Genomic DNA, 25,019 nt, shown 5'->3' with positions numbered 1-25,019 from the left:
TATTCAACATACGTGAAAGATAGAAATATTGTCATCCGCTGAATTTATTTGAAATAAATTTGTGGCGTTAAGAAGGAAAGGTGAATTTTACTTAATGTATATAGAACCACAATATCGATAAGGGCCGCGAATTTTTTGCCGAAATTGCTGCGAATTGGTAAGTTTAGAAAGAGATTGAAGCACTAAGTTTACAAATTTGTAGCTCTGCACCAAAGACAGATATTGCAGTTCTATAACCTACATCTGCTAGAGCATCTGAAGTGGATGACGCGAATGATCACTTTACTCGTACAGCTTGCATGAAATGGTTAAATATTTACGAGGTTCCAAAAGCCTTACTCACAAACTAGTGGCTTGTTTCAGACCGGTTCATAGCACATCAATTTTGTCCGCGTTAGACATGTCCATACGTCCAGTTTATTGAATTATGACGTAGTTTTTGCTGTTGCGCTAGTCGTGTAAACTTGATGCTTCATTTTCTTTCTTTTTTTTAATTTTGCGGTTTTCAGCAATTTCTGTAATAAAGGTTTACGTCCTTAGTAAAACACGGGAGTTGATATCAAGAAAAGAATTTCGCCGTTCGGAACTATTTAAATATCAGCTTCCGAGGTAAAGATTGCTCTCAATTTCTTTATACAATAATGCCCTATATGCGCGAGCATCTCGATCGATAGGCAGAAATGTTATCATTGTAAGGCCGGGGAAAAAAATTGAATAAGGTCTATTGCACTTATGGGACGAAGATAAGTTCTATCGACAGCAAGAAGCAGAATTTTGATGTACATTCTATTATTGCAAGGAATGAAGAAATTTTTCATGTTAAAACAAAACAGTGGCAGAATGTTTACAAACCCGCAACATTGTACAAAAAACATATATCGCTGTTCTCAAAATACATATGTCAGAGCGTCTAACGTGGATAATATTACACGTAAATTTATAATTCGGCGTTTACATGAAAGTTTACAATGCTTACGAGGGTTTTGCGAAATCCCTACTCACAAATTACTGGCGTCTGCTAGAGAGGTGCAAAGTGTCCCGATTTTGTCTGCTTTAGATGTTTCAGCAGACCACTTTACAGAATTGTGGCATCGTTTTTATTACTGTGTTACAGAGTTGTAAATCTGATTACAGACATTTTTTATGTTATATGCGATTTTCAACATTTATTCTCAAAAGCAAACTTATGGATTTAGACAAAAATATGGTCCCTACATTCAGTATAACATTTTTTTTCCCTCGTTTAAATGCAGAAAACCGCATCGAATCCGGTGCACAAGATGCCAAGCACACGATTTCTGCGTTCCCATGTATTTTCGGGAGCAGCTCCTACGCAAAACTTCTTTTCGCGTTTCCCCTTTGCTCGTACTTATGACGCACCCACGGAACTTTGCACAATCTAAACAAAGACAAGCTTTAAGAGGAAGATCTGTATCAAAGCAAACTCCGATGCCGCCTATTCGAGTGCATGTAAAACGCATAAATGCGTTTATGAGACAATCCCTGAACCGATTTTAATGTAACATTTGTTGCATTTGCAAGAGAAAGTCAAATTCTAGGGACTGCAGTAGGCAGTAAAACATTTATTTATGGCCGCAAGCTTTGAAAAAAAAAAAACTGGAATATTCCAAGTCTTAAAAAACAGAAGCATGACATTTACAAGCCCGTAACTCTGCATCAAGAACAGATATCGCAGTAATGTGAACTGCGCTTGCTTGAGCATCTAAAGCAGAAATGTTTTTATATGAATTTGCGGCTTACGGCGAATTTGTAAGAATGTTTACTAAAGTTTAGCAAGAGTCTCCCTCACAAATTAATGGTACGATTAAGAGGGGTGTGCAATAGATTAGTTGGTGTAATGCAGTGATTTGGGCTTGTTGGTATGACATCGTGAGGCTTATAGCGCGTGAAGAGACAAGACATAGCGTCTGTGTGTAGTCACGTCTTCCTGCGTCCTTGTCTTTTGACGCGCTATAAGCCTCAAGATTAGTTGGTCCGTTTTATATGTAGCATTAGTTGCAATTTACAAATTTGTGATATTTTTTCTTTCCGTGTTGAGTTACAGAGTTGAAAACTTGCTAATTTAGTTTCGACAAATGTTTTCCACATACATGGAGGTGCTGCTGTGTGCTTGCATAGCTATGCCATAAGATTAATCATTTAGTATCTCAGGTTCTTATACGACCTGTCGGCAACAGGAAGTAAATACAAACGCTATCGTGTCGCTATAATTTTGTCGGGTCTGACGAGGCTACATTCCTCTTCTCATAACGCCGTGCAACACCCATATTCCTGCCTCTCCAGCAGACTGATACTGCGTTCCTAAACTCCACAGGCTCACTCTAACCCTAAATGATTTGACTATTGTCTAAAACGGCAATTATGTCAGTTTACCCATTGTCCCTTCTCATATGTGTTTAACGAACAGAGCAAGAGATTCAGACAATCGGTATCCTTGGACGTTAACCGCTGGTTCCGCTTAGCTACCCTCTGCTGCGGATGTGAGTATATACAGAGGCTAAAAGGTAAGCAGAAAACAACGCGTATAGCCTTTCCGGGTACGCAAGTTTAACCCGTTCGCACGGCCCGCGGTCCTGTGATAACGCGGGTAGATTAGGGAGGAATCCAAGTAAACGTGACTCGCACGGGTAAAACAAGTTGCACAATGGTATGGTCCGCGTTGGCAATACACTCACGGAGCAATTCATCTATGTGCTCTGCAAGCTAAGCAAGCGCATAAAAATAGAAATGCAAAGAAGATTGCAGTAAGTGCACCGACTGTAATTAAATATATATTACGACAGTAATGAAAGATCTCGGCTACGGCTGCCACTCGATGGGTCGAATGCGTGTAACAAGTTGCGTAATCATTCCAGCGTGCCACGAACTCTTGTTTGGAAGACTGAGCTCTTCAGAGGGAGTTTGCATTGATGATGAACACTTCGTGAAAACTCAAAAGTCAAAAGAAATAAGTGCGAATGCAGTCCTTTAAGCTCAAGGCGGTCGTCAAATTTTGTAATAAGTCCGCAAATACTTTTTTTTTATTTCCACAGTAAGCTTTCTGGAAAGGTATATCGACAGTTGCACTTTACAAGCGAATGCCTGCAAGTACCTTCATGCCGAATATTCTGGTCATGGGCTGAGGCATTTCGGCTGAGAGGGGGCTCAAGGTTGTACTTTTATTTCACCTCTGAGTTTCGTGTGAAATAATTTCCACTCCGCTTACAACATATAGCTTATTATTGTGTTATATCGCAATCCGAATGGAAATAAAAAAGTTTAGGCAACCTAAACTGGTAAAAACTTGCCAAGTATAGAAACTGTGATGTTCATGATAAAACATTACATCGGTTACATCGCATACGTAGAAGCGCCACTATGTATGAAAGACTGCTTGAGCAAGAACTCACAGTTGGTATTGCAATTGAGTCCGCTTTAAAATCTCTTATGTTATTATTTTACATTCACCATATTACTTATTAGACCTGCATTGCAAGACGACCCCCCCCCCCCCCCCCCCCCCCCCGTTTCACAATCTAAGTTTTTCCATTTCAATCAAGTAGAAACTAGGGCGGTCAAAATAAATCAAAATTATCATATCATCCGTCAGTCCTTGATATTTATGCAATATATTTTGTCACAGTCAGTGTTACAACTGCACAATAAATACATTCCAGCTTTTATCCCGCAATTGCGTAACAGAAGCACAATTTGGCTTCATGCAAACCATACTTCGGAAGTAGCGGACCCATACTATTCACTAATATTAGTCGGAAGTCATGGGGCTGAGATTGGCGAAAGCCGAACATCACTGACATGAGGCTTGAGCTCACAAATTCTGAATGCAAAATGTTCGGCCTTTTGGAGGAGTTAAAATTGCGGGATTTTATTATGTTTGTTTGTTTGATCGAGAAAAATCCTTTTTTTTTACGCGTTTCAGACCCTTCCTAGAACCTTGTCTTGATGCGCATAACAAATATCACGCCATTTCGCGATCTACAAAGGTAGGGCTCACGTGTTGGTATACACTGGATCCTTAAGGCTTGTTGCGCGCACGACATAAGAACAATGGGGGAAAAGACAGACGTTTCCTTACCAGAAGCCGTTGCACTTTCGCTTCGTCGCCATTTTCCGACGTGGGTGCCTTCCGGTTCGCCATGTCACCAGTTTAGTTCACGGCTGGCTATTCTGTCCTACGACGTGTTGATTGCATTTGCTCTAATGGATGCTAGCGATAGTTAGCCGTTCCCCGTTGAAGGCACAATACACCGTTATGTGAGTTTCTATCACTAGTTGAGATAGTATCACGTCCGAGCAGCCTCTGTCAACGTATCTTCAAGGTTACCGCTAACAACGAGCCGTCTGTTGTTGATGCTAAAGAAGAGGATGATGATCGCTAGCAGATGACAGGGAGGGTTCACTGGCACTCCTTTTCGCACAGTCATGGCACGTTGGATGTGTTGTCAGCAAACGCTGAGGTAGATGCTGCATTTTCAAGGATGACTGGGCAGAGCTTGTCATTTTTGACACTGTACAAGTCGGGAGTAAGGGAGTGGCTAGTAACTGATGACGCAGCTGTATATGACGGAGGCAGGTGTCGTACACATAATAGACGTAGGTCAAATGCCTCTAATAGATTTTACAAGATTTTAGCAGTCAATAATACCCCTTTTTCGACAGGCTCCTTGACACTGCTTTCCGTGACGTCAAGCGCAATCTGCCAACGTAGCCGCCATGCAGACCTCGATGTCACTTTTGCTGCGAATCTTCCAAGTCTCGTTGAAGTAGATGTTTACACATTTGGCGATGAAAGTCAGCTAGGCGTCCTCACACGAGACAACCATACTAATAACCGGTCAGGAAAGCGCACTTCCTAGTGTTTGTCAGCAGAACAAGACCTTGTAGCCAGTTGCGCATTGATGTGCAGGCTCTCGTATGCCGGGGAAGAATGTCACCACGAAACCTGTCGTTATTGATATCTCCACAAAGGACGGCTAGTTGTGGTGTCGGTCGTTGGTAGCAGTGTGTTCAAAACAGCAGTTACCTAGTCTTGGAATAGGAGCAGTCACAATTACAGGCAACACACTTGTCGACAGAAGTGTGTGGTCGATACACTGTGCGGTTCACCAGCCACGTAAGGCGTGACACGTCACAGGTGACAGATGACTTTGAAGAACAGCAGACGCAAACACGTTGCAGGTTACAGACGACGAGCTCTCTTGCAGTTGCGCAATAACTACACCAGACGACCAACGATGCGACACGTTTCACGCCAGACGACAAGCTCGAAGTTCAATGTCGACAACACAATTCGTTCTAACGATCATACACGGCGGACGACATCATAGTTCGAGCTCTTGAGAAGATGGTATAGTACGTAACACGCTGCGAGCCAGACGACCGGTTTAAGTTCCAGAAAAGACAAGCCAGACGACTGGTTTAAGTTCCACAGCAGACGGCACAGTTATAGCCCGACGCCACTAGACAGCCAGACGTCGCTAAGTTTAAGGTGAGGCGTCACTGTCACTGTACGTTGCACAGCAGACGACGGATGCACGTATTATGTAGCGTGCCAGACGAGCACCCAGGAAGCGTGCAGACGAAAGTCAGACGACCAACGACGAACCTCGCGCGCGTTCCGGTACACTGTGTTCTGGCTCGCGCCGCCGGGGTCAGCTTCGCAAAGTGCTCCACCGCCGTCACTGGGCGTCTGGCACAGGCGAAAGGCGCCTTGTTCCGTTTAAGCGGGAAAAGCAAAAAGGGATCGATGCCGCTGGGCGGCGTGCGGACGTTATACTGCTGGGTGGAGCTCTCTTTTCTGCGCGGCCCCAGTCGATGGCAAGCAGTCACGTGACAGCGTACGTGATCGAGACCCGGTCACGTGTCCTCGCGTATTCACGAAAGCGCATACGCGACGCACAGGCTTGCATTTCGCCGGAGACCGGCGGGCGTAGGGTCGATGTTCCGTCGTTGTTGGTGAAGCAGTGACACAGTTTGTTTCATTTATTTATTTCGCATTTCCTTTGTTTCCAGTCTTTTATGCCACTCTGTTTTGTTTGTTTGTCTCTGCCTCTTTATATTCGTTTCTTCTGGTAAACTTGTAGCTCTTTGTCATTTTTGACAGTTTCACTCTAGCCGTCTGCTTCCACAATGGGTGAACGCAAGGAAAAATGAACTGCGAATTAAGAGTTCCCGGTATACCTTTTTTTTTTTTTTGTTCTCTTGCCTTAACCCTTGTGCAACCACGTCCCGCTGCATATCTAAGATGAGTTCTTGGCTCGGCCAGCGATAGCGACCGCTTATCTGGACAACGACCATTTGTTTTCTTTCGAAAGGGCTCTGACGTCATCAGCAATGTCAGAAACGCAAAGTTGATGGGCGTGGTGGTAGCGACTGGAAACGACACGACACTCGGACGCTAACCGTAGGATACACGCCTCAAAACTCGGCCACCTGTCTTTCTTTCTTCTTTCGGTCGATTCCCAAGGGCCGTGGTGAAACTGGGTTGTGTTCGGGCACCTGAAAGGTGTTTTCCTCGCGACCGAAATAGGAAGCAGGTCGCGTAAAAGTGGGTGGCACTGAACATAGGGCGCTCTTTCGCCTTGTTGTGAAAACCTGTGGGCGTTGTTTCCAGAGGCCAAACTCATGGAAACGTTCACTTAAAGCAATAAGAAAAAGAAGAGAAATGTGATCGTGACAATGAAGAGCGCAACAGTATATCACGGACAAGTGTTGCCTGAATAATTGTCCCTTTTCGAGTCTACTGCCTACTGCGAGTGTACTTACGTGATTGCCGGCTGGTCACGTGGCCTCACGCAGTCAAAAGACCACGTGAACAGTAGCAGCAGCGACGGCTGGCTTGAATTTTGTGAGAGCCCGGGGCGTTCGGTCGTTGTCCAGTGCAGCACTACATACTTGAAAACACGATGTTCAAAAGTCCAGAAATGCAAGAACGGTACAACTTGCGCACCGATGCATATTTTAGGTGTTATAATTAATGAAGACCTCAGTGTAACGAGAAAGACGTGAACAAGGCTGAGAATAGCATAGCTTGAAATATTTTCTTGCAATGGCTGCCATCAGCATGTTTGTAGCCTGCAATAGATCCTAACTGATAAACCACCACATATTTTTTTTCTGAGTTCTAAGAGACATTCTAGGCATTTTCTGTGGCAAATAACACAGTTTCACCTCTTCAGGTAGACTACTAGAACCGGCGGATATTCCAATAAGTCTAGGTAGCTAATAAAAAAGGCCCACTAATTAATATTTTAAAACGTAGTTATCGAGCACATGTTGCAACTGAAGAAATGAAGCCGGTAATTGATAAAATCGTATTAACTGCGCAGAAACTGCGAGAGTAGCAGCAGTTACGAGATATCTGGGGCCGAAATCTGATTTAAAAAATCCATTGGTGCTGCAGTTAACATCGCTCCGGGCTGATCAAGATAGGTTTGGGGGAGACTATTCATCGGAATGCTAGTGCATTTCTTAACACATGTAGGCGACGGACATCTCGAAACTGGCGCGAGTATCCGCTACTCTTCTGGGCTTCAGTTTCCAACTTTCAACATGCGCCCTGAAGTGAATAAGCAGAAAGTTAATTAGACGAAGTTTATTATTAGGTAACTGAACACTGCGGGTTATCGTGCAAGTAATGCCTTCCTGAACAGGTAGTATTACGCCATATGCCACAGGCGGATCTAACAGCGATTTCGTGATGGAGACCGCTATTAGAACAAATTATTAAAAAAAGGGGGCAATGGTTGCTCCAGAACAGCGTGTGTTCCCCAAATTGACCAAGGACGTGTAATTGGTGGCACTGCGTTCATGTAAGCGACGAGGGCATACTCAAGCCCGGATACCAACGTTTCAATCTTTGAGAAAAGGGCATAGCTCGGCGCCAGCCTCACACTATACGCTTGAGAAGTGGAAGCACATCACTTAATGAAACCTCCTCGGTTTATAAGAAAGACACAACATTGATGATTCGTTGACTTTATTTGCAAATGACCTGCGCAAACCACCAGCACTGTCATTGTACGCCTGTGACACAGGCGCTGTAAACAATGATCCCAGTCTCATCTCCCAGACAATAAAACTTCTCGTTCCGCGACGAAAGAAGAAAAAGAATGGACAGACATGGAACGTGTAACGAGAAAGGGTGAAAAAAAAAAACACGAACAGCGAGCATTAACATCAGTCAACATGGCAATGATCACGCATCATGACACGATGGCTAACGCATGTTAGGCATCAGCGTCGGGCACACCACGCAATCATCTATAGGCAGTCGCAACGTCGTTCAGAGATAAATACGTGCACAACCTTCACACCGGGAGAACTGCTCTGCGACAAGCTGACACCATTTCCAACACCTTTTTCTGAAGATTCTCTTCCACGAGCGAAAAAAGAAAAAAAAAAAAAAAAGGGGGGGGGGGGGGGGGGAGGTACACAGACACGCCAAAGTCAGTGTTTTCACAAGAACGCGTGTCCGATGAGTGGTCAACAAAATGAGGTGATACGACGCAAAAGCAAAACAACTTAGATTTCTTTTAAATTATTAAGCCAAGAACGCGACGACAAACGTGAGGGCTAAAGTGTTTGGAGTTATTTACAACTTATTTCCAAAAACAAAAAAAGAAAACAGAAAACTGTCACCGGCACATTTTGAAAGCTGCCACGTCAGCAAGTCAGCGGGATTTTTTACGGGCCTAATCTTCCAGCCGACAGTTGCTCATACAATAAGAGCTGGTCTTTCAATGATTACAACACAGCATGGTATGCATCGTGATGATTTCACTACTTTGCTTAGTTACACTGAAGCACAGAACTATCTATTGGCGCAGGTGAATGCGAACGCGCTGCCTTTATATCAACTTTGGGTGGGAGGTAATGGTCGACAATTGTCTGCTGCAAAAATGTGACAATATGTAGCGTCATATGAAGACAAGAAAGCAAAAAAAAAAAAAAAGCTTGTAGCTCTTGCCTTTAGGCCTGTAATGTAGGTTAACAGACGTCGTCGCAGCTATAGCGTGAAGCAGATTTTTAAAGGAAAGGACGCGCCTTTTGCTTTGTATCGACGATAGCCCAGACCAGGACCACCCAGGTGGCCGTAGGCGATTGCGACGTTCTCTGGCGTTTTTTTTCTGCCAAACGTATCGCGGCAGCGCCATCGAGGTATGCCAGAAAGTGCAAGACACTTCTGACGTGCTGAATGGACGGCAGTGGAACGTCGGGACGCCTTATACTTCAACTGACGTCACAGAGGCTGTAAACGACGAGCAAACACGACGACCAAAAAAACAGAAAAAAAAAAACGCACGACTACAACCAACCCCCGATTTGTCGCACAGCGTCCGCAATCTCACGATGCACTTCCGTGCTGACGGAGTCTCTCGCGACGGCGCACGACACCGGCGGTGACGTAGAGGAAACCTTCATGACGTCACTTCCCGCCGTAGCCTTGGGCAACGTCGCACCCGAGTACAGACCGCAGTTGCCGTGTCCCCGCAGTATGAAGTTGGCCTTGTACGCCGCAATGCCTGCCGGGAAAGGACCTTCGTCCACGGATGTACCTTCCTGACTCTTGAGCAGATCTTCAGAACCGCTGCGACGCGCGCTCGTCAGCGTGGAAAGCCGAGAGCTTTTGGGGAAGCTCGCAGTTAGGCCTGGCTTGCTGCCGTTACTCACGGTGCTGCCAGGCTAAGGTCTTTGAGCCGTCCAGTGACGTCTTGCCGGAGCCGTTCTTCGGCGTGGCGTTCGACGACACCGTTAGCCTCGAACCCAGCTTCTCCAGCGGCATCGGCGGTGATGCGGACCCCTTGCTGACGTCACCGGAAGCCGCCGGGTCCGCTCGATTCAGCACGGACGATGACGCCGACAGGTTCTGCTGCTTCCGGAATACGGTAGCTAGCGACGCCGGTTCGTTTGATCTGTCGAGCAAGATGCCGTTGCTGATGATCTCGTGGGTGGACTCGTGGTGGTGTTGTTGCTGCAGCTTCCGCCGGTCTTCCGACTTGCTCCGACGTCTGGCCGTGGCGGAATCGACGAAGCGGTGGACGCCGATGACGCGGGGCTTCTCGTCGCCAGCGTCACCACGGGACGCCGAGCGACTGTTCTTGCGGAAGAGCTTGGGCTCCGGGAGCGCCGGGTAGTTCCAGTCGATGACGTCGTCCTTGTCGGAACTGCCGTCACTGTCGTGAGCCGTGCCGTTCATGGCGGTGGCCTTGCTGCCGTTGCTGTGGTTACTGCTCGAGATGCAGGGAAGGGCCGCTGAGGTGTTCTTGGTTTCGGTTGCCTTCGGTGTACTTGAGATCTGCGAACAGAAAAAAAAAAATTTTTCACATTATGTTTGTTTCCTTTCTTTGGTTGGTTAATTACGGAGCCCTCGACGACAAGCATGACGTGAGTGTATCGGTATACAGAATGAAAAAAGCCTCCAGTTCATTCGCTTCGTTAAATTAACTTCGATGCACTATCATTAGCAATCGCCATCCCCACTCTCTTCCGATAACCTGAAGTTTCCTCTCCAGATCTACAGGCGCATTGAGGAACTATTTTGAGCATATTCGCATTAAACAACGATGAAAAAAATGAAAAACCTCTCGGTACGTTTGAGATGTTTGTTTTCTTTATTTTAGCTGCAGCATTTTTTTAAATCGCCTGTGGCGGATCCCAGAATTATATCCCTTTAACTAAATTACTCGATGAGGCCTGACATAACCAAATATGTAATTCACTAAATAAGAATTTCACCGCTTAAGCTTTTTACTGATTAAGTTCAGCACACATTGTAGATAGTGAGTTTCCAAGGCACATCGACTTAAAACGAATTCTGAGGATGGAAACGGTTCGGAGATATGCGCCGGCAAAGTTGCGGTAAAAAATGCACTGTTCGACTTACGTTTTTCTTTTTATAAAAAAAAAACTGCAACGCCCACTAATTGCAACGCCAATGGGTTTCGCCGCGCACTTTGAAAATTAATATCTCGAAACTGGTGCAATCTTGAGAATTCATTCCAAGTGAATATAATAGGCCTTGCGAATTAACTAACATGTCTACAAATCGCAAATTAATTAATTAGACCGGTAATTAATGTAGTTCTGTTAATTATTCAATTGAGCACTGCGATTTCTCGTGGAAATTATGTCCGCCTCATCAAGTAATTTATTTCAACGGTTAGAATCACCTAGAAATCACCTGCCTCAGGTGGTTTTAAAAAATTTGCTACAGCTAAAAAAATTACAACCATCTTCCCGTAGGGGAACCCTGAGTAGTATGCGAAGCAGCCATGGGGTCGACTCAAGGTAGTTTTATCAGCTGTATAAACTTGGACATGCAGCAGCACCAGCAACGCGCAGAACTGTTGTTGACGCCGTCGGCGTTTTGCCCGCGTTCGCACCGAACGCGCGCGGCGTTGGTGAGTGTTGCCGGTGCCTCAGGGGCGCCTACGGTCGCGCCTCAAGCTGCTTCGCATTATCGCACGCAGAGCCGCAGGTTTTGCCATTCGTTGCGCAATCCGGAGAGGAGAGGAGCGTCGGAGAGGAGAGGAGGAATGCCGAGAGGAGAGGAAATCAGACAAGGAGAGGAGAGGAGGGGGAGGAGGGAGGAGAGGAGACAATGAGAGGAGGAGGAGCAGGATGCGCATGCGCAGTAGGGGTGTGGACGCCGCATGGCGGATGGATGGAGGGAGGGAGGGAGTGATATAACCCCGACCATAAGATGCTTCGCATCTAAAAAACACCCGGTATATGGTATACATGTACATAGGCTCCACTCCAGTAACACCGACATCGAGGCATCGATCGAGAAATTGTATAACATTTACCGAATTTGTAATACCAGCCCTCATGTAAAACTCCTTCACTGGGGCCTCTGAAGTATTGTAAATAAATAGATATGCATATACATACCTTGAGCGAGGCGAGCGCCCTCTTTTCGGCCAGGATCATGTCGTCGGAGTCCGACTGAAAGCCGTCAGGCGGCCGTATGGTGGGCACGTCGATGAGCACCTCCTCGCCCGCTGGCTGCTCCGTCTCGGTCGAGTACTCCAGGAAGCTGGAGCGGCCCGAGTCCGTGGCCTGCGCGTCACTCTGGTCGCTGTCCTCCGTGTCCGAGGTCTTGGAAGACGTCTGCAAGTCGGAACGGAAAGTTTTGAGCCTTGAAATGGCAAAGAGAGTAATCTGAGACGAGATGATGTTTCATTTCATTCATTTATTTGTTTCTTTATGTCACAACACGCCGCTTCCGACATTTTCAGTGGGCGACGGGTCGCTGCCGGCACCGCCTTATCTCGGAGGCAATACAGAGGAGCCGGTAGTTCTAGGTCATGCGTCACTTCCGGTGAGCGGTAACGGCGACGCTTCTTTGTTTTCAGTTTCGGTATCAAAAAGCGCTACTTTTAAGAGCTTTTTGTGACATTTCCGCTCGTATTTCAAGAGACAAAATTTTCACGGAGGCTCCTCCATGCCTATCTATACTAATGTAAAGCTTAATCTGAAGATTTTTACGCGGTTTAGATTTTCTTGCAGTTTGCCTTTAAAACCCGTTTGCACATTGGCGTATACCGCGGTAGAACCGTGGGATGGAGTATTACGGCCTCGTTAGCCACCCTAGCTTCGTGCCACAATGGCTCACCTCCGCAGGGCGTCCCCATTGTAAACACGTATCACTTCCCGGGTATCTGTCTGATAATATTGTTCACTAGCGCCGAGACGGCGGCTTTCCGACCGGGGCATGATATTACGGAGCAGTGGGGCATGGTGTGTCTTTAAAAAAAGAAGACGATTTGGCAAGAAGATCGCGCGGCTGGTTCGGGCAGCCATCTTGTGTATGCAGCGTTGCTGCAATTGTAAATACCCTGTAAATACACATACGCTTCGCTAATTCTGCCTCTTGGTTATATGCATGGTGTCAAAGATTCCACCCAGTACGGCTATTTTATGACGAGGAGTACTAGCTGGAAACGATGCCCAGTGGACGAATCACTTCACCTGTTTGTTTGGAGCTCTCTTCTTTGCTCTGCTGGCAAGGCGAACGTTTAACGAGAGGCTTCAATGTCGCTTTAGCAAATAATCAGGGCTATTCGAGACTAGGCGAAGACGCCGATCTGATGGCGTCTTCGTCACTGCAGATAGTGCCATCTTGAAGCGAAGCTTGCCTGCCGAGTTCCAGTCACTTTTTCGTACCTATCTGGCCTCTAACGCCGAACACGTTTTAGAGAGCCTACATGCAACGCCGTAAAACGGCGTTGCATCTAGGCTCCCTAAACACGTTTAACGGGATGGCGCCACCTAGGAACGGTTCAGCGAAGTAGTTTACGACTTCACAGTTTCAAGCATTGAGCTTCACAGTATAATTGCTAGACGGAACTGTGGCGGCTATAGTGTCTACGGGAGGTGCGTGCAAGCAGGGCAACTCAACCAGTACGTGGGATTTGGATAAACTTCGTCCCTTTGAGCTTCGAACGGCTTTAGCAATGTTGCAATCTTGTTACTTTAAACGAGCCACGGTGTTATAAATATTCGATAAAGTTAATAACATTTTACGACGGCACGATTAGAACACAGGATCTCTAGCACACAAGCGTGCTATTGAAGCTATTACGCCACGGACGAATGCTTCGGCAAGCGGCATAGAACACCATTTCTCGCGGGAAAGACATCGCGTTGAGACGCTTGGCGCGTTTCGAACCGCAGTTGCACTATACCAGTAATCGACGCATCAGAAACGCCACGAGTGAACACGACACTATGGACACCACTGAAAATTTAAGTAAATAATGTATATACATCTAAATAATGTACTGCATGTAAATATGTGAACATGACATGCAGCCTGTCTATATAAGTAACTGCGAAACAACTCGAAACACACACACACGCGCAATGTTTCATGAGCCAATCAACGAAGAATGTTTCACTTTACGTAGATGTCAATTATAGTTGAGTCTGCCTGTTTTGGTCTTCACTTTACAGCGCCTTGGTTATGGTTCACGACGTCCTGCTCCCCCGTCGTATGGGCCTATAGTCTCGGCGCAGTGTCTGGTAACCGCGGCGTCTAAAATGCCGCGTTGCGACTTTCATTTTTTAACATTTTGAACAGTTTAATTAAAAATACGGACGCAGTCACCGAAAAGGCCGCACGGACAGACTGTGTGCTGCACATTGAAGTGATAGTAAGCAAATATTTTCCCACGTGCTTGCGGTTAGCTTGAGCGAGAGCGGTGGCTGTTTAAGCGTCTATGTGCGCAGCTCCTATCAATCGGCGTTTCTTTTTAGCATTATACCCACGCTACGAGTCAAAGTGACCTAGGGAGCCTACATGCAACGTTGCTACATGCAACGATGTAAAACAGATCTTGCACACGGCCGCTGGATAAAAAAAAAAGAAAAAAAAAAAAAAAAAAAAAAAAAAGGTGCGGCTCGCCGCGTGCATCGAAAACGGTGTGATCCGCCGCGGCGCCACACGTCGGGGGCTGTTGTCTGGCATCGGCATAGCAAATGCGTCAGGAATGCGCCATGGAACGCCGTCGCGCGTGCCAGCTGACGGCGCGTTCCATCGCCGATGACTAGCGCCGTTCGGCCCAGCCAAGCGGCCGACAATGCAACTACGGCTGTCACATTCGCTCCCATTGCAACGCGGCTGACGTGGCAGGTCGCACCTTTTTTTTTTTTTTTTTTTTCCCAGCGGCCGTGGCTTGCATGTGGGCTCTCTAACCGGGTCTTCCGCGCCCCAATGTCTGTGAAATGTCAGTAGGGCTACTACGTTCAATCCCTTGTCATCGCGCATTCAGAGCGAAGCCTAATAATTGCGAGCGCTCCCGGACTCAGCTGACGCCGCTGCTTTCGATCTTGCCTAATACTATGCTACCCCTAAATATTTACCGCTGGCCGGCTCTGTTCTCTACAGAATTACGCAGTGGAAGAACACACAGCAGTTAATATCGTCAAACACGCCAATAAGCACAGCATTATTTTCTTAAGGCGCACTTCTTTTGCGCCTTCCTCTCTGGAGTTGGGCGCGCCTGGTGGATGGTTTCTCGCAGTCTAAAGAAACAGATCCCGGGGACACGTAAAATGCGGTCACGTGGGTCACGTCGGTTGCGTGGTAGCGGTCACCACGTTGTGCCGTCTTCCTGGCAAGATATGTATAATCACTTTATACAAAACGAGGCGCATATAATTAGCATATATATTGACACGTACACATGTTTATCTTTCACCGGTGGCCGCTTTCAACATTGGCTGACAAATGTTAAACGTTATCGCTCGGCGCAGGACGCGCCTGCATTGGAAGCTTCTCGAACGTTATCAATGCTTCTATCCGTCGTCCGTGGTCACCGACGCCCATGTAATCTGCTTGTATGAGCGACGCGAATTGTCTAGAACTTTCTGGAAGACACGCGGACATCAGGGATTAATCTGGAACCTTCGATGACTCAGGTATAAAAGCCGACGCGTTTCGCCGCTGATCAGATTTTCGACCGCCGACTGTGTTCGCCGCTTTCGTTCTGCTTTGAGTGTACCTTGCTTTTGTGGGCACAGGTTCGCCCAATAAACAACCAGTTCCGTTGTACAGTTTTACGACTGTTTTCTTCAGCGTCACTACTACGTGACATCTGGTGGAGGTGCTAGTGCGTTCATGCAGCGAACGCCCCCGCAAAGCCGCGATCCGAGCCCTAAACCGGAGGACAACGCCAACGTCACCAAAGACCAGCGAGCTAGCCGTAGGCAGCAAGGACTTCTGCCGGAGTACGGACTTCTTCCCGAGAAGACCACAGCGATCAAGGCCAAGTCAAAGACCCTAATGGCAGCCCCAGCGTCCCCCATCCTGCTGCAACAACCTCGGGAGCCACCGACCTTCCGTGGATCATCGGCTGAAGACCCCGAAACCTGGCTGGAGACATACGAGCGGACCGCGACGTTCAACAAATGGAGTGACGACGACAAGCTGCGCCATGTCTATTTTTCGTTGGATGACGCTGCTCGGACATGGTTTGAGAACAGAGAGACCACCCTGGTGACTTGGGACCTATTTCGCGAGAACTTCGTGAGGACCTTCACGAGTGTCGTACGAAAAGAAAGGGCTGAAGTTCTCCTGGAAACCAGAGTTCAATTGCCGAACGAGAGCATCGCGATCTTCACGGAGGAGATGACTCGCCTCTTCCGCCACGCCGACCCCGACATGTCTGAAGAAAAGAAAGTTAGGTTCTTGATGTGGGGCGTCAAGGAGCATCTATTCACCGGATTGATGCGCAACCCGCCCAAGACTGTGGCAGAATTTGTTTCGGAGGCGACGACGATCGAGAAGACGCTTGAAATGCGAGCCAGGCAATACAACCGCCGTGCCCTGACAAACTACGCCGAAGCTCAAGCTCTAGGCACCAACGACCTGCACGAGGCGATCAGAGCGGTTGTACGGGAAGAACTACAGAAATTATTCCCAAGATCGCAGCCTCAGGTGGCTTCAATCGCTGACATAGTAAAAGAAGAGGTTCAGCGATCACTGGAAGTGCCAGAAGTTCCGGCATCGCCTCAACCACAGCCGCAAGCGATGACCTACGCCGCCGTCGCCCGTCGTGAAATCTACGCGACGAAATGCTACGCGACGACATCATCCAGCCGTCCAAGAGTCCGTGGGCGTCCCCCGTGGTGTTAGTGAAGAAGAAGGATGGAACCCTACGTTTCTGCGTCGATTATCGTCGGCTCAACAAGATCACGAAGAAGGACGTATACCCCCTCCCACGGATTGACGACGCCTTGGATCGACTCTACAACGCAAAGTATTTTTCGTCGATGGACCTCAAAACCGGCTACTGGCAAATCGAAGTCGACGAGAGGGACCGGGAGAAGACTGCCTTTATAACACCAGACGGACTGTTCGAGTTCAAGGTCATGCCGTTCGGTCTTTGCTCGGCACCTGCGACTTTCCAACGCGTCATGGATACAGTACTGGCAGGCTTGAAGTGGCAGACTTGCCTCGTCTATTTGGACGACGTCGTTGTGTTTGCCTCAAGCTTCGAAGAACACCTGCGGCGCCTTGAAACAGTTCTTCAAGCAATCAAAACCTCCGGACTCACGTTAAAGCCCGAAAAGTGCCGCTTCGCATATGAGGAGCTCTTGTTTTTGGGCCACGTCATCAACAAGTCTGGAGTGCGCCCCGACCCTCAGAAAACTGCGGCCATCTCCAACTTTCCTCCGCCCGCTGACAAGAAGGCAGTGCGTAGATTTCTTGGACTGTGCGCCTATTACAGGCGCTTCGTCAAGAATTTCTCACGGATCGCTGAGCCACTGACGTATCTCACTAAGGCCGACGTCGAGTTCAAGTGGGAGACGCCGCAAGTCGAAGCATTCGAAGAACTGAAGCGACGCCTGCAATCGCCGCCAATACTTGCGCATTTCGACGAAAACGCCGATACGGAAGTCCACACCGACGCAAGCAGCGTAGGACTCGGCGCCGTGCTTGTGCAGAGGACTGACGGACTAGAAAGGGTTGTAAGTTACGCTAGCCGGTCGCTATCGAAGGCGGAAGCAAATTATTCCACAACAGAAAAGGAGTGCCTCGCCATCATCTGGGCTACATCAAAGTTTCGCCCCTACCTCTATGGCAGGCCCTTTAAAGTTGTGAGCGACCACCACGCCTTGTGTTGGCTAGCTAACTTGAAGGATCCTTCAGGTCGCCTCGCACGCTGGAGCCTGAGACTTCAAGCATTCGACATCACCGTCGTTTACAAGTCCGGGCGAAAGCACTCTGACGCCGATTGTTTGTCTCGCGCCCCCGTCGAACCGCCGCCACAAGACGACCAGGATGACGACACTTTCTTGGGATCCATCAGTGCCGACGAATTCGCCGAACAACAACGAGCCGACCCGGAACTAAGGAGCCTTGTAGACTACCTTGAAGGCAAGACCGTCATTGTGCCGAAGGTGTTCAGGCGAGGATTGGCGTCGTTTTTCTTGCAAAACGACATTCTCCTAAAGAAGAACTTCTCGCCTCTCCGAGCCAACTACCTCATCGTGGTACCCTCAGCATTGCGTCCAGAGGTCCTGCAAGCTCTCCATGACGACCCAACGGCTGGACATCTCGGTTTTTCACGCACTCTCGCGAGGATACAAGAAAAATACTACTGGCCTCGCCTCTCTGCCGACGTCGCCCATTACGTGAGGACATGCCGAGACTGTCAGCGACGCAAAACACCACCGACAAGGCCAGCCGGACTTCTACAGCCGATCGAGCCACCTCGCCGACCATTCCAGCAGATCGGGATGGACTTACTGGGGCCTTTTCCGACGTCGACGTCCGGGAATAAATGGATCGTCGTAGCTACGGACTACCTCACCCGCTACGCCGAAACAAAAGCCTTGCCCAAAGGCAGTGCTGCCGAGGTAGCCCGATTCTTCGTTGAGAACATCCTCCTGCGTCACGGTGCCCCAGAAGTCCTCATCACCGACAGAGGCACGGCCTTTACGGCAGAGCTAACTCAAGCCATCCTGAGGTACAGCCAGACAAGCCATCGCCGCACCACCGCCTACCACCCGCAGACGAATGGCCTCACCGAGCGCCTAAATAAGACCATCGCCGACATGCTGGCAATGTACGTCGACGTCGAACACAAGACGTGGGATGCCATCCTTCCGTACGTGACCTTCGCACAGGCGCGGATCCAGGGGGGATGTCCGGATGTCCTGACCCCCCCCCTCAGATTTCTGTATCGCCCCCTCGCTGATAGGGGGATGGCCCTGTCACAAAAAATATGGCCACCAGCATTCTTCAAAATTATTTTTCGTGAGTACCAGTGGTAATAGCCATGTAGAAGTAAAGTTAGCTCGCTCACAAGCTTAGTTGTACTCCGTGGGGGTGTGGTGTCGCGAAGTGTCCGTAGTTAATTTTTCTCATGAACACCTTGGACCTCCTGGCGCCGGCCGTGCCTTACTCGTCCCGTCGGTGGCGTCGAATGAACGAGGGGGCGTCCCTTTTGCTAAGCAAGCCGATGTCCGTGCGAACGCCTTCGCGCCTGATCAACTTAGTTCCGCATTGGGGTGTCATCGGTTGCCTCATTTGCTGTCATCGGTCCTGCGACCAACCTGCCTCATGAAAGAGATCTCTCGCTGAAGTGTTCATATATAAATAATATCAACTAACAGCAAAACTAAGAACTACGCATAGGCAACTTTTTTTTAAACTGTAGCACTCATTCTGATCACAGATACCCGTTGACAATATGCAGTACGAGCACAGTACCGTTCGTACGCTACAAGTTTTTCATTGTAACTTCGCAGTTTTATTGTCGTACATTAAGCATAGGAAGCTGAAAGCCGTCGGATCCGTTTGTCTGAGTGGGCGTTCTCGCGGAGCGGGGCGAAGCCTCGAGCAGCGGCTGGATATGGGGGAGCGTGACATCAGCGGCCAACGCCATCGCACGGGCCTAGGATGGCGTCGCGTGGTTAGAGAAACGGGAGCAGATACGCGCCTTGTGTAAAAGGATGACGCCGCGTAGGAAACAAAACATGAAGACGCTGGCTGGCGCTCTCGGCTACTACGCCTCATCGTTCTTATTGTAGGTGGCGTCGTGAGTCTTCATACACGGTTATTCGCATATCGTAAACAACCAGCGTAGTGGTTGCCGCGTTGGAGCGGAGCGTTACGCCCGTATTCAAGAACGTTCCTCTAGTCAACACAACACCTCGACTCAAGAGGAAAGATAGCACCGCCATCCCTCCAAAGAAGTGGTCGCTGAGCTTCATGATCATTCATAGGAATTCTTGAGAATTGTGACGTCTTTATCAATCGAGAGGCGGCGCTGTGCTCAACAAGGTGGAGTGGAGGAAGAGCTTCGGGTTGAGGGCTGTTTGAGAATTAGGAAGTTAGTCCTCCAAAGCAAACGAAGGTGTCTCAGGCGAACACAAAGAATTTTCTTAAGGAAATCAAGGTTTCCCAACAGAACTCCAAAGACGGACCCGTGCTTACGCATTTATAACGAACCTGCGACATATCATCCAAAATTTTATTTTAAGAAACAAAACAGGCTAGATATACCGGGTGTTCAAAATTAAGCTTTATGGTTTTCTTAAAATTAGGCACTGGGAGGCACGTGTAGACCACCTGCGCAAATAAGTTGTGTGGCCAGGGGGACACAAAGTGAGATAATTATCGCTGTCAGCAGCCGAATTAACTACACTTGAATAATTAACTTTTTATTGACTGCAGTAAGTGTGTATGTTTGTATTCAAAAGTTAGAGGCAGTCGTGTTTCTACACAGTTTCACTTGGAAGAATTCTTCTAGCATGTCTATGCTCCGAGATATACAACTCCAAATTTTATTTGTCGTTCGCATGATTAAGCATGCAAGAGAGTGAGGATCGGCGCAAAGCTCCTCCCTGATGTGACGTGGCTGTTGGGTGCGGCGTTTAGTCTGACAACGCGGCGGAGGCATTGGCAAAAATAATAACTGCCCCCCTTCCCCTCACGGCTGGCGAAATAAAAAAAAAATGGAAGAACCCGTAACCGCTGTCGTAACACGCGACCGCGCAGCCTGTAAAGATGGCGGCAGCTGCCATGCCGAGATAATGGCGCGAGAGGAGAAGCCGGAGGGCAGTGCGCGTGCGTAAGGGTGACTAGACGACAGGGCATGGTCCTTGTTTGGGCTATGCAAATAAAGTGACTGCTGATTTCCAAGTATTGTAAGTTTTATTGAAATCAAAAGCAACAACTGCACCATCAACAGCAGAAACCTTTTTGGCTATGCTAATGATGTCATGCACAAATCTCATGACAACACTTCACCTATCAAGATGTCAATGCACTAAAAATGTTCAAAATGCCTCCCTTCCGCAGCAACGCAAAGTATAAACCGCTCTCGCGTCGAGTTGATAACTGTGCGCAGTACAATTGAAATTTGGAGTCAGATATCTCGGAGCATGAACACGCTAGAATAATTCTTCCGACTGATACTGATACACGACTGCCTCTAAGTTTTCAATACAAACATACCCACTTACTGCAGTCGACAAAAAATAATTGTTCAATTTTAGTTAATTGGGCTGCTCACAGCGTAATTATCACCTCACTTTGTGCCCCCCCTGGCCACATAACTTATTTGCACAGGTGGTCTTCGCGTGCCTCCCAGTGCCTAACTTTAAGAAAACCATAAAGCTTAGTTTTGAACAACCTGTATTATCAGGCACAGCCGCCAAGCACATGGCTGTATTGGGTAACGTCCTTTTCCTATAAGCTCGGAGAAACCGATACCTGGCTTCGCTATAGGGCTTCTTCCTCTTTCTGGGGTTTTACGTGCCAAAACCAGTTCTGATTATGAGGCACGCCGTAGTGGAAGACTCAGGATTAATTTTGACCACCTGGGGTTCTTTAACGTGCACTACAACGCAAGAACACGGGCGTTTTTGCATTTCGCCTCCATCGAAATGCGGCCGCCGCGGCAGGGATTCGATCGCGCGATCTCGTGCTCAGCAGCGCAACGCGTGAGCTGACTGAGCCACCACGGCGGGCTACAGGTGTTGCTCTAGCCGTATAAAACGCGGGTTTATCGTGAGCAGAAACGGTGAATTTCGGTAAATGATAAAGGCTATTATCATCATCATCATCATCATCATCATCATCATTGACAGAAGCTGACCCCCCCCTCAGAAAAAACCTGGATCCGCCCCTGTTCGCATACAACACGGCCGTGCAAGAAACGACGCACATGGCGCCGTTCAACCTGGTCTACGGAAGGAACCCAGCAACGACGCTTGACGCCATGCTACCGGACGTCACCGACGAAGAAAATCTCGACGTTGCCACCTATTTGCAGCGTGCCGAAGAAGGTCGACAGCTCGCCCGACTGCGCATCAAGAACCAGCAGAGGACCGACAGCCGACACTACAACCTTCGACGACGCTACGTCGAGTACCAGCCCGGTGACCGTGTTTGGGTCTGGACTCCGATACGCCGACGAGGACTTAGCGAGAAGCTGTTACGTCGCTATTTCGGACCATATAAGATCACCCGACGTATTGGCGCACTGGACTATGAGGTCGTGCCAGACGGCATTTCGCAATCACAGCGGCGCCGGGCACGACCTGAAGTCATCCACGTGGTGCGTCTTAAGCCTTTCTACGCCCGCTGACAAACTTAGGTACTTTGTTACTTTGTTATTGTTTTTTGTTATTTTGTTTATTACGCATGGTTGTGTTTTCGCTTTCGTGTTTGTTTGTAGCATCGGGACGATGCTTTTTAAGGGGAGGGTATTGACACGTACACATGTTTATCTTTCACCGGTGGCCGCTTTCAACATTGGCTGACAAATGTTAAACGTTATCGCTCGGCGCAGGACGCGCCTGCATTGGAAGCTTCTCGGACGTTATCAATGCTTCTATCCGTCGTCCGTGGTCACCGACGCCCATGTAATCTGCTTGTATGAGCGACGCGAATTGTCTAGAACTTTCTGGAAGACACGCGGACATCAGGGATTAATCTGGAACCTTCGATGACTCAGGTATAAAAGCCGACGCGTTTCGCCGCTGATCAGATTTTCGACGACCGCCGACTGTGTTCGCCGCTTTCGTTCTGCTTTGAGTGTACCTTGCTTTTGTGGGCACAGGTTCGCCCAATAAACAACCAGTTCCGTTGTACAGTTTTACGACTGTTTTCTTCAGCGTCACTACTACGTGACAATATGCATAAAATCGCATATAGTTAAGCGCTTCGCTTCACACACATTTTCCAAAATTTGCGCTTTATCTGCATAATTTGCATTGAAATAACAAATATAAGGATGCGTCGTGCTGTCCCGGTATTGACGGCGCATGCGCAGTGCGCGCGCAAAACGGTTACAGAATTATCAGCGACGCGGAGCGCGTTTGGCTGCGAAACACGACGAAGCGATGTGGACGCACCGTCAAATTTATTTGCCTATTATAATGGTTTTCTCTTACTCATTGTTTTCTTCTGATTCCTTTCTTATTTCCTAAAAAAAAAACGTTTCACTTTCGGAGCTCCAACGTTCAAATTGTTGATTCCCTTGTATTTATACACCTAATTTACCCACCCGATTCATGGCCAATCCCCCCCTGCGGGTATGCGCCACAACCACTCAGGTCAACAAGAACAACAACAACAACGAAGCCCAGCTCAGTAAACTTGGTGGTGGAGCTGAGCCACACCACCTAGATAGCACAAGGCCTGTTGACTCCGATCCATGAGGTCATGCTACCGGGCCTGCCTGCCATAGAATCTAATGGGTATGATCTCGAGTAAGCAGCGGTGATTTCGACGTCACTGCTTTCGTCACGCCAGGGATTGACAATAGAAAGTTCGGGCCAGGTAGCGTGACGTCATCGATTATAGCGAACATGCCTTGTGCTATATCTAGGTGGTGTTGGCTGAGCCATCGTTCTGCCTTCCGCAGCTGGTAGGGGCGTTGTATACGCACGCATTCTATAAGCAAACTATAGCGTTCGTGTTGAGCTTCTGTGTTTATGCACTGGTCCGAGCGAAACGATCAGTAAACAACTATCAACCTATTTGCGCCTTGAACAAGGGATCAACACTACCTATTTTACTAGGAGCAGACTAAGGCCGACGACTTCCCGTTGGTCTCATCCAGTGCACCGTTGAGATGTGACGCCTGCAATGCCGCTGGCGGGCGCTGCTCTTACAGGCAGCGTTATGTGACGCCTGGTCACTCTGCCAGGGCGCTGTTTCTTCAGCAGCAGCTACCTTGCGTGCTGCGTCGCGCCCGACGTTTCGCGCCCGCGTATCGTTGGAACATCGTCTAAGGAATTCAAGCGTAACACTAAACCTTGCTATCGCTGTAACCGCTTTGCATTTCGGCCGGAACTGTCAGATTTTTTGTCTTCCTGTTTCAGTACATCTCTCTGTACTTTGTTTCGCTTATGATTAATAAATTAATTATATAACTATAATTATGGTTATAATTATAAATTAATAATGAAGTCGATATAGTTTCTGTCGCAATAATAAACTACTGCTTCGTGCATATTGGCTCACTCCAATTACGCAATTACAACATGTCCCATAAAGTCATTATTGGGAACTTAACTTCTTTTGTCTAGTGATAACTCCGTTGGCGATTACCTCGCCATTAATTTTGATATCTTCCAGTGCTACTAAGTGATGTTATCATTTCGTTTAGAGTTCGCTGTTGTCCAGCCACCTTGTTAAGATGAGTTCCCGAGCGGTTTCCATGCTGTGGTGGCGTGCCCACTATCAAATTCGTGCCACAGAACAGTCAACAACGCACGCTGCGTTGGAGCCTCGAAGCATCACCGACATCGTACGACCAGGATGTCGGTGACGCATCATCGCTAACGGCCAATAACGCCGCCCTATCAGGTCGCCGGGAACGTGCGTCTGGACGCCAGCATCGGTAAAGCCAGCGCATCATGCAGAAACATGCCTCGGTTATGGCGCACTCTACTCAATAAAGGTACAAAGGAAAACCTCCTTGAAAAGTACCACGGAGGTTTCAAAAGATTTTGCTCGAATGGAAGCTCCCGTAGCTTCTTACCAGCAGAGGTGAAGGCAGAGGTGAGGGTTTTCACCAGCAGGTGAAGGCCCCTCTTTCACTTTTGAAACAGAGCCTTGCCGAGTATTGTTCGCTTACAGATCAAATGGTTTTGATTTCGTAATGCAAATGCGAGGCGAATTAGAAAATAAGAGCTGGTTGTTCCCGAACAAAGTACTTTGTCCTGCTGAGTATCCCGGACGATATGTCCAATAAAAGTTGCTAAGACGTTCAGGCTTCATCCTAAAACCAGTGACTCAGAGATACACGTCATGAAGTATCTGGACTGCAAAACGAGCCCTGTTAAACTTGTGGCGAGTGAGAGGAGAGCGATTCTTTTCTTTCAGTATAAGCTAACGCTTTGCTGTACCCCTCCTAATATGGCGGCGGTCCGCGGCTTCACTTTCAGAACATTATTTGCGCTCCAGCAAACTTTTAATGCGTAAGCATTCTTTGGCGAGTATCCCAGAAAAGTATGTCTATCACGGG

The 25,019-nt window shown here is 48.1% G+C and overlaps 2 protein-coding genes across 3 annotated transcripts in view; both read right to left on the bottom strand.

Annotated features, from left to right (window-relative positions):
• The window catches only part of LOC119453077 (kinesin-like protein KIF19), a 161,737-nt gene extending 156,410 nt beyond the window's left edge, over positions 1-5,327 (bottom strand). Inside the window, exon 1 of the mRNA XM_037715072.2 lies at positions 4,097-5,327. Within this exon, the coding sequence (XP_037571000.2) occupies positions 4,097-4,159 (63 nt within the window). The 5' untranslated portion in view covers positions 4,160-5,327. The remainder of the gene's footprint in view (positions 1-4,096) is intronic.
• Positions 5,328-9,555: 4,228 nt separating this feature from the next.
• The window catches only part of LOC119453076 (uncharacterized), a 244,767-nt gene continuing 229,303 nt past the window's right edge, over positions 9,556-25,019 (bottom strand). For both annotated transcript variants that reach the window (XM_037715068.2, XM_037715069.2), the window contains exons 12-13: positions 11,917-12,135; positions 9,556-10,318 (exon numbers count right to left, since the gene is read on the bottom strand). In XM_037715068.2, the coding sequence (XP_037570996.1) occupies positions 9,686-10,318; positions 11,917-12,135 (852 nt within the window). In that variant the 3' untranslated portion in view covers positions 9,556-9,685. The remainder of the gene's footprint in view (positions 10,319-11,916; positions 12,136-25,019) is intronic.

Source organism: Dermacentor silvarum, chromosome 5 (genome assembly GCF_013339745.2).
Source record: "Dermacentor silvarum isolate Dsil-2018 chromosome 5, BIME_Dsil_1.4, whole genome shotgun sequence".
Classification (NCBI taxonomy): domain Eukaryota; kingdom Metazoa; phylum Arthropoda; class Arachnida; order Ixodida; family Ixodidae; genus Dermacentor; species Dermacentor silvarum.
This window is presented reverse-complemented; position numbering and strand designations above follow the sequence as displayed.